Here is a 15,815-nt window from a genome sequence, read left to right as displayed (position 1 = left end):
GCAAATTTGCTAATCATGCCTTGCACGTTCTCACCACTAGTCACGGGCCTCACATCTGAAAAACAACCTCCCACCATCACCCCCTGCTTCCTTCCATGAAGTCAATTTTTTAATCTATTCAGCTATCTCTCCTTGGATCCCATGCAATCTTACCTTCCAGAGCAGCCTACCGTGTGAATGTTTGTAAAATACCTTTGCTGAAATCCACATATACAACGTCGACAGCTCTGTCGTCATCAACGTTTTCGGTCACATCTTCAAGAAGATCAATCCGGTTCATGAGACACGATCTCCCACGTACAAATCTGTGCTGACTATCCCTAATCAGCCCTTGTCCATCTCAGTACATGTATATCTGATGTCACCTTCCTGTCGTACAACTGTGCTCTATTGTGCAACACTCTCAACGACTCTATCATTTACTGAGCTCATGACATAGCAAAGCATCACCTGAGCCTTGTCACAGTTCCTCTGCTGTTCCTCAGCTGGCTTTTGGGAAACCTACAGAATCCCATCAGAATGAATGCACCTTTCCTATTTAATGCTCTGCCCATGTACCAAGGTACAGTGTAAAGCTTTGTTTTGCATGCTATACAATCAGATAAGGATATACTGAACATAAACACAATCAAGTCAAACTGGAGTACAACAGATGGAGCAAAGTGCAGAATATATCTCCCAGCATTGTAACACATCAGTTCCAAAGACAAAGTCTATGATAACATTTAACATTCATGTGTACAGGTACATGGATAGGACAGGTTTACATGGATATGGGTCAAACACAGGCTGGTAGTACGAGTGTATGGGGCATGGGCATGGACAAGTTGGGCCAGAGGGCCTGTTTCCATGCTGTATGACTGTCTGAAGCCCCACCCCCTGAGTCACTTAATGAACTGCACTGTCTTCCCCTTTCTTGCCTTTCGAGCACGGGGCACAGGTAGTGAGATCCCTTATCTCAGTGTCTCCCTCTCCCCTGATTTTCAGTTTGAAGAAGGGGCTTGAACTGAAACATCACCCACTCCTTCTATCCAGAGATGCTGCCTATCCCATTGAGTTACTCCAGCATTGTGTCTTACTTCGGTTTAAACCAGCATCTGCAGTTCTTTCCTACACGGAGTGAGATAAGAGGACTGGAGTTCTTTTTTTAACCACCTGTCATAAGGAATGGGAGTAGAATTAGGCCATTTGGCCCATCGTCTACTCCACCATTCAATCATGGCTGATCTATCTCTCCCTCCTAACCACATTCTCTTGGCTTCTCCCCATAACCTCTGATACTTGTACTAAGCAAGAATCCATCTATCTCTGCTTTAAAAATATCCACTGACGGCCTCCACAGCCTTCTGTGGTAAAGAATTCCACAGATTCACCACCCTCTGACTGAAGACATTTCTCCCCATCTCCTTCCTGAAAGAACGTCATTTAATTCTGAGGCCATGACCTGTAGTCCTACTCTAGTGGAAACATCATATCCACATCCACTCTATCCAAGCCTTTCTTATTTCATATGTTTCAATTAGGTCGCTGCTCAGTCTTCTAAACTCCATCGAGTACAGGCGCAGTGCCGGCAAATGATCGTCATAGGTTAACCTACTCATTCCTGCGATCATTCTTGTAAACCTTCTTTGGACCATCTCCATAGCCAGCACATAGAAACATAGAAAATAGGTGCAGGAGTAGGCCATTCGGCCCTTCGAGCCTGCACCGCCATTCAATATGATCATGGCTGATCATCCAACTCAGTATCCTGTACCTGCCTACACTCCATACCCCCTGATCACTTTAGCCACATCTAACTCCCTCTTAAATATAGCACATCCTGATATGGTGCACAAAATTACTCACAATATATTCCAAATGTGGCCTTTTAGGCGCCTTATAGAGCCTCAACATTACATCTCTGTTTTTGTAGATCTTGAAATAAATTCTAGAATTGAGTTTGCTTTTACCACCGATTCAACTTGCAGATTAACTTTATGAGAATCCTGCACCAGCACTCTCAAGTGCCTTTGCATCTCAGATTTCTGGATCTCACCCCATTTATAAAATAGTCTACGTCTTCACTCTAACCACCAAAATGCATGACTCCACACATTGCTACACTATATTCCATCTGCCACTTATTTGCCCACTTTCCCAACCTGTCTCACTCCCTACCTCAACTCCCTTCCTACCTGTGTCTTTGCCAGCAAATCTCGTAACTGAAATGCAAGGAATCAGGCAGATTTTACAGGTTACCAGTTGGTTAAGTGTAGGAAGTTGTGCTCCACTGTTGGACTTCAGAAGTCTTGTATTAGCATTGAGCCAGGATAATGTTGGCCCAAACTGGTCAGGAAATTTGAGAGTTTATGCTTATACAGGAATCCAGAACTTCCTAAAGGTTATACAGGAAAATGTCTGCATTTACATTTATAATTACTTGCATTTTTCAGGAAACTCCAGGCCTACATTATCTTGTCCTTACTACTAAGTTACATTATTGCATTCCCCACATCAAATTTCATTCCCTCACTGCATCTACATTCTCGTCAAATCTTTTACCATCACCCTTGATGCTTACTCTTTCAAGTTTGACGATTCTGAAATTTATCCAGTACAGCTTGTAGGCCATAAATAAAACAGTTGTCCAAGTACCAACTCAAGGGGAACATCCTTCCCTTGTGCAAAAAGCACAACCGTTCACCATGAGTGTTTCCTGTGGTGAAGGCAATTTCCTATCCACTATTACCGCTTCTCATTTTTATCCAGATGCAAAGCAACGATAGAAAATGTCACTATTCTTTTAAAGATAAATCAAAAAAACATTGTTACAAACATTAACAATCTTTGTCAACAAGTATTTTGTGGTTCTTTAAACACAATTTCAAACCTATTATTTATGATTATTTTCTCCAAAATTCCAACTCAAAGTTATTAATCCGAGGCATTAGTTGTATCATTATACAAGGATACACGGAGACAAAGGACATTTATTATCATACACCAATTGGTGTAGTGAAATTTGACTTGCCATTGCAGCACACGAATAAAGATAAGACACAACATTAAAGAATTTAACAATAAACATAAAAACAATGGTTCCCACTGTCCCGTCCCGCCCATACAGATGATTATCAATCATCACCTCTTTTTCTCTACACCTTGCTTGATCATAGGAATTGTTTTTAATTCCTCAGCTCTCACCTGGTTTTGCATGCTCACCAAATTTACCCAATACAACCGTTCAATTCCTTGTACATTTTGAAAGTCCTTGTAAATATTATTACAATTGTTTCCATCATAACAAAGTTGCTTCAGCATTACAATTGATAAGATATACATTATTTCTGAAGGAAGGAATCCTTAGCAGTCATGGATCTTTAAACATATTTAAACTCACCTTCAGTTTAAACTCAAGCTGTGGCATAACTGACAGCAGTAGATGAGGATCAATAGCAAAAAGCTCCATAATGAGATCAAACACATGTTCAGACAAATCACTGACGGAAGACTTTCCCAGAACTAGGACCTGGTTAAAAAACTGGTGGAAGAAACAATATAAAGCATTGACAGATGTTCTTGAGGCCATTAGAAACAAAATATTTAAATATACAAATAACAATTACATTTTTAATACCCATTACAATATATAAGAAATTCTATCTGCTGCGTCAAAATTGGTGCAACATCAAATAGTCTAAATAGAGTAAAAAGAATGTTCCCAAATTTCGCATTATGCTTTGAACAATAAAGTGCAATAATTTTTAAACTTGCAAGAGAATTACTTTTTCATCCAATTCGTCAAATTTATTGACAACTAACTACCCATATCAAAACTTCAGAATAATTTTTACACTTACACTAAAGGAATTTCCACATGACTTAAGTTCTGATGTGAACTCGGAGAGACAAATTAAAATGAGGCAAAATACTGATTTGCTGATGCAATTTCCATTCCAACCAAATTTTTGTTTAAAATAGTTTATTTATTCCACCTTGTGAATTCTAAATTTAGCAATATCTGGGGTTTGTACAGCACAGAATTCAGTTCTGATCCAGAAACCAAGAAATGACACATATGAGAAATTCTATTCCACAGCACTAAGGTAGCTCTTTGACACAGAATACAGTGGCAGACCTAAAGTGGAGAAGGTTGTTAAAATGTCAAAATAAGACAAACAAAAAGTGCTGTTTCATATATTTTCTAATGCAGAAACGGTTATTTTAAACATATATCTTGCTCCAAATATTCTGATACTTATTATTGATATAATGATTTAAAAAATAGCATAATTCAGCCAGTCGTCCTTTGTTATGGAATGGCATATTTAGCAGATTATAACCAGGAGCTGGGTGAGGTTTCCCTCCTCTGCGAATTCTTCTGAATCAGTTGTATAAGCCTTGAAACAAATGCACTGAGAAAGAAATATCAACACTAATACAGATTTTAACTAGATTGATAAAAAAAAAAAATCAACCAAGCACCAGTGTCACAGCTAATAGAACTGCCGCCTCAACTCTGGGTTCAATCCTGATCTCCAGTGCTGCCTTGTGGAGCACAGTTTTCTCTTTGACCATGTGTGCCGGTGTCCTCTGGTTTCCTAACTCCATGCCAAAGATGTGCTCATTAATAGGCTAATTGGGTAAGTAGAGGTGGGTGGGAGAGATTATGGGAATATGGAGAATATTTACACAAATAATTTGAGGGAAGGGGGTAAATGGGATTATTCAGAACCAGTTTATATGCTCCATGGGCCAAATGGCCTCCTGTGTTATAAATAAATATGAAATAAATGCAAGAATGTTATTACAAAATTATTACATTTATTTTGCCGATGTTTCTATATGGATGCTTTACAATTTAACAACTAAAAGTAATAATATTCAGTTTCCAATGTGCACTGTTCAATGGCATTTTAAAAAAGCATTTCTCTTTAACCTAAAACATGATAAAAATGATGAAAATCTCAAAAAAAGATTTAAGGTGATGACAGTGTTGCAAAACATTTCAAAAAGAAATTCAGAAACAGTAATATCATAGAATACTATATTTGAATTCTTCAGAGCTTCCCCTACAAAGCATTCAACAAAATTCAAACATTTTATTGAAGAAAACTAAAAATATTTAAAATGAAAGCATTCAAAAACATTTACTGGAATTTGGCACGTGCTTAGTTCCTTACATAGAACAATGCATCACTTAAATTATGTTTGCGACTGCAACATCAAATTAAACCAATCCCACCTTTCTAACATCGTCTATAGCTCTCCATTCCCTGTCTGCTCAATTGCCTGTTTAAATGCCTCTTAAATTATGTTATCATATATTCTTTCATCTCTTCCTCTGGCAGCATGTTTCAGGCCCCCACCACTCTTGCCTCGTACATAATCTTTGATCGTTCCCTCAACTCATAGCTATGCCTTCCTAGATTCAACATTTCGATTCAGCTTTCTCTGCCTGGTCTGTCCTATTTCAGTCGAGCCACTCAGCTCTTTAAAAAAAAAAGAAATTAAACATTGCAGGGATTTAATGGTGATGGTTCAGGACATGATTCAGGCACATTTAGCACATCTGAACTTAGTGTGCCCGTTAACATTTTGGTGCTATAATTTGAATATTTTAATTAATCATTATTCAGCCAAGGCAAGTGGGTCTTCTTCTCAAACCATTTGCATGGCAGTTGGATATAATTGAATGACTTGATAGCCTATATCATAAAACATCTAAGAAACAAAAAATGAGGTTATAGTAGTCATATATACGCTGTCAGTTCAATCACAACAGGACACTACTTGCTAAAAAACAGATACTGAACAATTATCAAATTGAAAGGACATTATGAGCCACATGGAACAAGATTTTTTGTATCCAAAAAGGAAAATAAGCCGTTCCATGATATTGAAATAGAATCGTGATCAAGGTCAGGATTGAAACCAGGACACCACATGCCTCTTTTTGTTATACGGCAAGGCTTATTGCAGTTTTACTCACTGCCCCTTATGTTAACAATATTTGTTTGCACTATTGCTGATTAAGTTTGTTAGATGATGAAAATAGCTGTCATAGTAAACATGCAGAAAGGTAAGGCACTTTCAAAATTTCTGTTGGGGCGTTAAAAGGGTCGTAACTTGATTTCAACAGGAGGTATTGGCAGTGTTAAGTCTCATTTCCAGTATGGTTCACCTTCCGTCATGTTAATTGGAATAACCATTGTGCTATTTAGAAAAAAATCAATGACAGCGCTACATGCCTAAATGGAATGCCAATATGAACTTTGAGGCACGATTGAGATCAGAATTGTATACTGTCCCTGTCTTTAACAACATAGCCCATAGCATCCCTATTATCATCATAATGGGAAATTAATCCCGGTCCAATGCAGAGATTTACAGCAATAGCATTAATTATACTTTAGAATGAGGTGGTAATTTTGTATGTTCACAATGGATGGCCAAAGACAGAACTAAGTTGTGGGTCTCGAACAGAAACGTCACCCATTCGTTCTCTCCAGAGATGCTGCCTGTTATTCCAGCATATTGTGTCTACCTTCGATTTAAACCAGCATCTACAGTTCTTTCCTACACATAAATTGCTCCAGACATGGCTCTAAACTAATAAAAACCCATTTGAGAATGACTGCATGCAAGCAGACAGCCAACATATAAATGTTTAATTCACTTTCTTTATTTAATGTGTGTGTGAATGCAATAGTCAAAATTGTTTTATAAAGCATTTTCAGTCAAAATGCCGAATATATAACCCTATTTGTAATCCTTAAGTTGTTCCACAGTAAAATTTCAGCATTTAGACACAATATCAAAGATTCTCACAAAAGTGGATATACAAAATCCTGGTTGAAACCCTCAAATTTCACACCCAAATCATTATCCATTTGGTGCCTGTTTTAGTGCAGGCTCGAAAAGGGGTGTCATTGCACAATTGCCCAGGATAGTCTATCCTAACTTCAGAAAAAGAAAATCTAATTTAATCAGGTATTGCCTTCAAATTACCATCTTGATATAGAACATAAAAAAGTAGAAAATAGGTGCAGGAGTAGGCCATTTGGCCCTTCGAGCCCTTCATGGGCTGATCATCCAATTCAGCATCCTGTACCTGCCTTCTCTCCATACCCCCTGATTCCTTTAGCCACAAGGGCCACATCTAACTCCCTTTTAAATATAGCCAATGAACTGGCCTCAACTACCTTCTGTGGCAGAGAATTCCACAGATTCACCACTCTCTGTGTGAAAAAGGTTTTTCTCATCTCGGTCCTAAAAGACTTCCCCCTTATCCTTAAACTGTGATCCCTTGTTCTGGACTTCCCCAACATCGGGAACAATCTTCCTGCATCTAGCCTGTCCAACCAGAAACTTAACAATTTTGTACGTTTCTATAAGATCTCCCCTCAATCTTCTAAATTCTAGCGAGTACAAGCCGAGTCTATCCCGTCTTTCTTCATATGGATGTGTATTGCTGTTCCATTGCCTTAACTCAGTCAAAGTACTAGAATTTTCTGCTAAATATCCTTTTCAAGTACCATCAATGCAATGACTCCAAAGGATTATCAAAAATCCATTATTGTCACAAACAAATTAATGACGAGAAATAAATGTAACTTTGCTGGCACTGCCCACGTACCATGAAGAAACTTAAAAACCCTAGAATTGTTCCATTTGAAATCAAATATAGTGTGGACAAGAACGTTAATGGATGTTTGGGTATTAACAATGCAAGAATTGGTAGTTGCAAGACACTAAGATGAAAAGAAACAAATGCGAATTTAGAAGCGCAAAATGCCAGATATGGGATTCTGGTTATATCCAAAATAACAAATGATACAGATGTTTTAATAACTACAGAATAACTAACAAAATGGTCTTGTATAAAGTGTAGCGCTCAGAAATCAGGACAAATTTCATAAACCAATTTGAGAATTTAAATCAAGCTCCATAATTTAAGAAAGTGTCAGTAAAAAATGAACAAAATGCTAATTGCAAGGGGAAGACAGACTAACTCATTGGGCAATAAATTATAAAAAACAAATCTGTAGAAACATTAAAAAAATGTTCAACTACCAAAAAAATAGAAATGTATTTGGATACATAAGAGTCAGCAGATACAAGGATTTGGAGTAAAAAAACAAGCTGCTAGGGGAATATAGCAGGTCAGGCAACATCTGCGTAAGCAAAAGGTTATTTGATGTTTCGGGTTGAGACCCTGCATCAGAAGTGAACATGTAAAGGGATGATAGCCAATATAAAGAGGCAACGGGGAGGCATGAGACAGAGCAGGAAAGTGACAGGTATGGATACATTTGAAGGAGGATTGATGTGCAGATGGAGTCAGGTGGCATGGGAAGGGCGGAGATAGTGGCTAACAGGGGGAGATGATATGGAGACAAAGGGCTACAGATTAAGAATCTGATAAGAAATGGAAGATGTTGAGTGGGAGAAATGGGAGGAATGACAGATGGCTGGGAACATTAGGGGAGGGGATAGGAGACCCACTGCAGAGAGCTTGTGCACAAAATGTACTTGGAATTGGGACAAAAACAGTCGTACAAGAAATGTGGAGAACTGGACTTCACAGACTGACCCTATTAGAAAAAAATAATGCCAAATGCTATAATAGGACAACATGAAGAGGAGAGAAGATCGTCCTTTTGGAAGGCCAATATTATAGTTGGATAAGAATATGCACTGCACAGACATTTACATTTCAGTTACAGAATTAACGATCCTATCATTGGGACAGGAGGGGGCTGGGAAAGATGATACTGCTACATATAACATTCAGCCCCCGTATAAGAAGAAAGATATGAACCAAGGCAATATTTATTCATGCTATAAAGGGCATCATACCAGATAAATTTGGTTCTGATCGCTTCAGATCAAAATGCCGTCTAGATGCAGAATTCTCTTATATTTTAAAGCAAGAGTTGACATTGTCATACATTCCAGATGAACTGTACCTGATTTGACAGGAGATGGAGCCTTACAAAAAACCCTCTAGTTACTTAAAACAGTTATCGCACTAGCACAGACTGAAGGATCAGAAGAGTAAAAGCAGCAACTAACCAGGGAAAGCAAAAAAATTCTTAAAAACCGTCCCAGTTGGCTGATTTATCGTTCCAAATATGATGGGACCGGTTTACAGAGCACAATGAGTCGCAGGGTATTCTGAAAGAGGCAAATATTTGAGACATGGAGATTACAAGTGTCAGAATCAAAACTGAACACTTTGACATGTCATAGACTTGAGTTTGTGGGGTGCAGATGAGAATTATTTTTTTTGGAGTATGACTATCTAAGTACTTACACTGGCAATACATGGTTCAATTGTTTGTGCAGTTCTCTTCAGGAGTGTTTTAGCTAAATCATAAGCTTGCTTGTTCACGTTCTGAAACAAAGATTAACAAACATCTTAATGTACATGGTTTTTTTCTACAGGACACAATATTCAAAATGTGAAATCATATAAAAAGTTTCCTACTATTATCATAATCTATGGAACAATGTTTTTGAAATACAATCATCAATATTTATCTCTAACCATACTTTGATAATGTCATTTTTCACCATATATCCTCAGAGCAACTATTCTGCCCAAATCAATTAGTCATGGCTCCATATACACATAGTCAGCAGCTGCTACATATACCAAGATACAAAGCAGGTTCAGTGTGCTGAAATCACTAATTTACACTTGAGTGGCAATAGTGTCATCCTGATGCTTAGATGAGGTGTTTAGAGTTATCTTTCTTGACTGGCTATTTAAAAAATCATGTTAAAAAGCATGTCAAAGCATGACTAGACTCAAATGTAATAAAACTTGAATTCCAGATTGTCATTACTGACAAAAATCTGGATTTCACATATTCTGAAAAATGCTATGAAGGAAGTGTCTTCCAACAGGCCAAAAAACTAGCAAACACAAAACAAGAACAAAAAAAGTGTAGTCTCAATTCCATTGAAAAAGGTTACACAAGCAATCAATTTCATTTGCATAAATAGGACACTTCTACTAAATTAGACCCAGATAGCCAGCTAAATCATAGATCTTAAACACTCGCCTTTTTGTTTTAAAGAAAGAATATTGGAAATTTATTCAATCAAGTTATCTCCTTAGTCATACAAGTGGACAGGCCCATTGTCCCGTCCAGTCCACTCTAACCATCAAGCACTCTACACCAATTTTAACAATTCAATTTTTCATTCTCCTTACATTCTCACCAACTTCCCCAGACACCTCCATCCACCTGCATACCAGGGTCAATCTGCAGTGGCCGATTAACCTAGTGACAACCACAAATTTGGGTTGTGGGAGGAAACTATGGCACCTTGAGGAAACCCGTGCAGTTACCTAGGTCACTGGAGCTGAGAGGCAATAGCTCTGATAGCTGCAACACTCCATCCCCATTGTGTGCTATTTTAAAACTCATTATAACTGGCACTTACTTCAACTTTAAACCTCTTAAAATATGTTAAGATGCATTTATTCAAAGCAATTGTTTCTTCTAATTTACGAAAAATCAGGAGCGTTAAAAATAACATGATTGAAGATGCAAAAAACAGTACAAATAGAAAAATTACACGATGACAGTGGATTTTCTTAGAAAACAATGTTAAAGTAATAAGTAAGTAAATAATAAAGCTGCAATAAATCTCTAAATGTTCTCAAAGGAGTCACAAATTATTCCACCAACACCCTACCTCTCCTCTCAAACACCAATCGATCGTATGGCTGAATAAATAAAACTGTTTTTATTCTTAAACATTTTTAAAAAGCAAAGCAGAATTATCTTTTTAATTGGGAATAGTTTAAAATGCAGTAGGACATGGGTGTGTTTGTATCTGGATCAGTTCAAGTTCAAATTCAAGCACTGAAAGCGAGAAGGAAGGCATATTGTACTGTGGCTTTAATTATAAGGGGCACATTTACAATATGAAGATATCTTTCTGCAATTACGAACAGCCCCCCCCCCCCCGAGGTTGCATCTACAAAATTGTATATAGACTTGATCGCTCAACCCAAGGAAGAATGCTCTTATGAAAGAAAGATTGAGATGAGAAACAATCTCATTGAAGCATGGCAAATATGCACAGGGATTGTTAAGACAAAAGCAGGGATGATGTTTCCTTTGACTGTGGTGTCCAGACCCAGAGACCACTATCAAAATAAAAGAGGTTGACCACTCAGGTTTGTGATGAGAAGGAATACCTTGCGATGCTAGTAAATCCAAGAGGGCTGTGGAGTTAGTGGCTGAGTTTACTCAAGGCAAAGAGCAATAGATTTGCAGAGCTGAACCGAGGTAAAAGATCAGCCATGCTCTTAATGAATGGCAGAGTAAATGTGAATCTAAAGTGCCAATTTACTAATTATCTTAAATGAAAACTTTTCAATGTTTTCAAAAATTTAAAGCTGTTTAATACAGAACAATAAAAAGAAAACACGCTGAGGACTTCTCTAATTATTATAAGATACAGAATCTGATGAGTATCGGAGAGGAGCAAGCATATGAAATAGGTAGCATTGCCAGGAAATAGCAGAGGGGAAATTGTCTTTTTGAACACTACTCAAGACAGCCACTTTCAATTTCTTGGAATATTCTGGATCACCTTAAAAATATTTTGGTCAAGAAACAAACCTTGTGTGCAGGAATAAGGTTGATAAGAATGGAGTCCAGTAGGTCCTGAGTTACTCCATCTCCTTCCATGATGATAGAACTCATCAAATCCAACATATGCATCTGAACCTTCTGATTGTGGCTGTTGCTGGGATAGGAGTATGTTAAAATGGTTAGTTCAATTGAATCTGCTGCCACTACAGAATCACAGAATGGTCACAGTGTGGAGGGAGACCATTTGGCCTGCTTAGTTCATATTGGCTCCTAACAGCAATCCTTCTCATCCCATTCTACTGCTTTCTCCTCATGGCCACTGAAAATTCACTCTTTAGTGATTAGAAAAAAGACATCTTAGAGTGAAAAGGAAAGTAGAGCACTCCATTATAGCAGAATTTCTACTTCATTGCTGCCTCAGAATTGCAAAGTATTATTTGAAAAAAAAAGCTCTTGGACTTTTTATTTACGTTGATTTTTTTTAATACAAATTGTCAATCCTTTTAGTGAATTGAGTTTTATCATGCAAGTATGCCTTATTATTTCATAGGAACTGGACTGATTGCTAGTTTAACATTGAGAAAAAAATACTTCACCAGCTTTCCTAATGTGAAAACTCAAATAGAACGCTCCATACTCCCAATTAAAGACGACAGACTAAATTTGACAACAGTCAGCACTATTAACTGTACTACTGCAAGTAAATTCAAACCGATTTTAGACACACATTTTGCATGTAAGCATTCTCAACTCTTTATTGTGCTGGGGAAATTATCCTATTTTTATTAAGGAAATATGATATTATTGATTATAAATTTTTATAAATAGGGTAAATTGACTGCAGCAAGCTCAGACATAAGCCCTACCCTGTATCCAATTCATTGATTTATAATGTCAATTGATGCTCTAGCGAAACAGAAGGACTTGCAGGTACATGATTTCAATAAACTATTATCCAACTGGAAATTATGATCAGCAAAAATTGCTTTCAGAACTAAAAGAATCCCCTGGAATGAACAGGTAAAAAAAATTAAAACCCAAATTGACACAGTAGATATAATCAAGGCGTGGTCGGCAAAACTGCCACAAAACACACAAAGTTACATATTTTATTTCACTCCATTGCATGGACATACAGAAAATGTGATATTCAGGAGAGGGAAATCTTCAACCACAAGATTCTTTCAAGATTATTGATAATGTATGCAAGGAAATAATTAGATGGCATGGGATAATATAATCACAATCCCAATTTGAAATTGAGATTATTGTGGTTACATGGAGATAAAATGAAAGCAGGCATTAAGTTTGCCAAAACGTTGATAAAAATGGGTATTTGAATTTTACCATTCACCACTTAAAATACTCGTCAGAGTATGAAGCAGTCCTAATGAGAAGTAGAATTAGTTTTAGTTCCCAATCTGGACATGATAGAAATAAATTGTGAATGGCGTCTTCCTCCTTAAAATGCAAGTGTGTGCCCATTAGTTGAGAAAAGGAATGCACTAAGCTTTGGTATTTTAATTACAAAAAAATGGCTAATTGATGAATTACAGTAATTTAAGCTTGTTCAAGAAATGTCCAACAAGAAAGTTAATGGCTTCAGAGTTCGAACGATGAGAAACATTAACCAGCGAAAGAAAAATACACTTCATGTTGAACTTGTGCACGTTAGTTTTGCAGAAATACATATTCCAATTTTATGCACTTTACTGAAACACATTCTCATTGTAAAATGAATTTATCAAAGCTGCATCTGATTTAATTGCAAAACAAAATCAAAAAGACAACTGGCTTTAATTGTAGAGAGGGAAATAAAGGCAATTACAAGTTATCATCAGACAGATAGCACAAATGAGAGTAGTCAGAACAATTTTACAAAGGCTGTCTGGTCACATTAAGTATGTATATTCTGAGGACTTGGATTAAATCCGGCAGCAAGAGAAAGCCAAGTAATCATGAAATCAAATTGCTATTGCCATTTAAAAATAACCCGGGCAAGCTTCTGCTCATCTTTTCCCACAAATGTTTGGTGCACAGTAAATACACAATGTTGACCCATAGATGAACAGAGCGGGGCAAAAAAAAAATCCTTTTATTCAACATTTAAGAGCAAAGAATTTAGTTAGTTCAACATAAATACTTAAATCAGATTTTATGGTTACATACAGCAGCAAGATATTATCCAGTATCAACAACACATCTTCTAAGTTATGCGATTTTTTTTTTTTTTAAGAATCAGGGTTTCCTTTTAATGTAATCATAGTGCAAGATTAAAACAGATATTATCCCTTCCCAGATTAAAATAGATAACAGGAAATAATAGTTGCAACAATAAAGTGTTTAATCTAGTTAAGAATTGGTTTAGTTGAAGGTAGTATTTAATTTAGAGGTGCCTAGAAAAATGTCAACTCGAATAGTATGATTTGTTATTGTACCAAAATTGTCGAGGTCTGCTGCAAGGTAATTTTTCGTTAATATTAACAGTTATTCTCTCTTGTTCGACTGCCCAATTTCTGGGCATTTCTAACATTCTGTCTGGTTTTAGGTTTCAACAACGGCTCACTTGCATATCATACCTTTAACATGCCCCTTTGTTTTTCTTTCCACTTGCTCTCTCTCTCTCTCTCTCCTTCACCAATTTACATATCATAAATATGAGGACCACAATGGAAAATTTAGTCGCCACCTCACAGATTTCCATTTTTTCCTTTGTCCTAGCCATCTCTCCACCACCCTCTTTTTAAAAAAACTTAAAATTAGCTTGATTTCATATTTTCCCAGCACTAAAGAAGGGTCTTTGACCAAAAACATTAATTCTGTTTCTCTTCCCAAGGATCCTGCCTGACTTACCGATGCAATATCTGCAGTTTTTGACTTTCAATGATTTATCGCCCAATTTATTCAGACCTGAGTTACACAGCTTCAAAGAAAAACTGATTAATGCTACGATTATTATTTTAGTACAACGATAATCATGTTTTTTTTAATTGTTCCATTTGGGAAACCGAATTCATATGGTGGTATGGAATTGAAATACAATATAATAGTGCCTAATTTATTATGTTAGTAAACCACAAGGCTGTCGTCTACAGTTGAAAAGCAATCATGATGATCTGGAACTTTAATGAATTGATGCAGTTTGTGTCATAGTCATTTATTTTGGTACTGTTGTCAAATATCTTTTCCTACTCTTCAAACGTTAATAAGTTGCTGTGCAGTTATTACCCATGTGACACTGGCCTGGAATATGACATTTCTAATGTTCAAAAACAATTTAATGGGAATATAAAAAAATATTACATGCAATTTAAGCCACTCCTAAATCACAAAGGGTTTCACATGGTATTTCAGCTGTAATGGATACATTGGTTAAAATCCCTAAACATAATACTGATCCTAATTTCAAATTTCTTCAGAAGATGTATTGCCAACAATGATCACTGAATAGATATAGGATATGTGAGCACCACGCCACTGATACAACTTGCAGCTGCATTTCTCTGGTTTTGAAATTGAAACCTTACGGGTCCACAAACCAAACATTACAACACACTGCAAAGTGGAAACATTTTTTTTTTAAATCCTCTTATCATGAGAAAGTTTTATACTTGTTCATTGGGATCCAGCGTAAATGTTAGAATAATTGACTTTGCCACTATTAGTTACTGAAAATGTATTAATATTAAAATACCTATTTAAAACTGATTAGCTGTTTCTCTTTGGTGGGAAATCATAGCAATATAAAGCACATCAGGAAACCGCCATAGCTACACATATAATTAATGCAATGGAGATAATTCTACTGCAAGTAAACTTTATACAGCAAAAGGAAATATACCCCATAAAATACTGCACCAATAATTGACCACAGCAGGGAAAAAAAAATTACATATGTATTAAAAAATCTTACTTTATCACCGAGAAGAGGGTCCTGAAGAGCTGTATAAGAATTTCATTACAATCCTCAAGTTCAAAACAGATATTATAGGACTTTACCCATGCCAGGTTCTAAAAAAACAGAATAACATTAACTAGTTTTCAATTATCAAATGTAAACTTAAGTGATTAGATTATTCAATATCAACAATACATCTAGTACACAGCTTACTACATGTTCAATCACCAGCTTACTACGTTCAATCACCAGCATACACACACACACACACACACACACACACACACACACACACACACACACACACACACACA

At 36.6% G+C, this 15,815-nt stretch overlaps 1 protein-coding gene across 7 annotated transcripts in view; it reads right to left on the bottom strand.

The window, feature by feature from the left end:
• The window catches only part of pds5a (PDS5 cohesin associated factor A), a 185,147-nt gene that overhangs the window by 98,963 nt on the left and 70,369 nt on the right, over window positions 1-15,815 (bottom strand). For all 7 annotated transcript variants that reach the window (XM_055637378.1, XM_055637394.1, XM_055637400.1 and 4 more), the window contains exons 5-8: window positions 15,517-15,614; window positions 11,631-11,757; window positions 9,302-9,382; window positions 3,383-3,523 (exon numbers count right to left, since the gene is read on the bottom strand). In XM_055637378.1, coding sequence (XP_055493353.1) covers window positions 3,383-3,523; window positions 9,302-9,382; window positions 11,631-11,757; window positions 15,517-15,614 — 447 coding nt within the window. The remainder of the gene's footprint in view (window positions 1-3,382; window positions 3,524-9,301; window positions 9,383-11,630; window positions 11,758-15,516; window positions 15,615-15,815) is intronic.

The sequence above is a fragment of the Leucoraja erinacea genome, chromosome 1 (assembly GCF_028641065.1).
Source record: "Leucoraja erinacea ecotype New England chromosome 1, Leri_hhj_1, whole genome shotgun sequence".
NCBI classification, from domain to species: Eukaryota; Metazoa; Chordata; class Chondrichthyes; order Rajiformes; family Rajidae; genus Leucoraja; species Leucoraja erinaceus.
The sequence above is the reverse complement of the archived record's forward strand: the minus strand, read 5'-3'. Positions and strand labels throughout refer to the sequence as shown.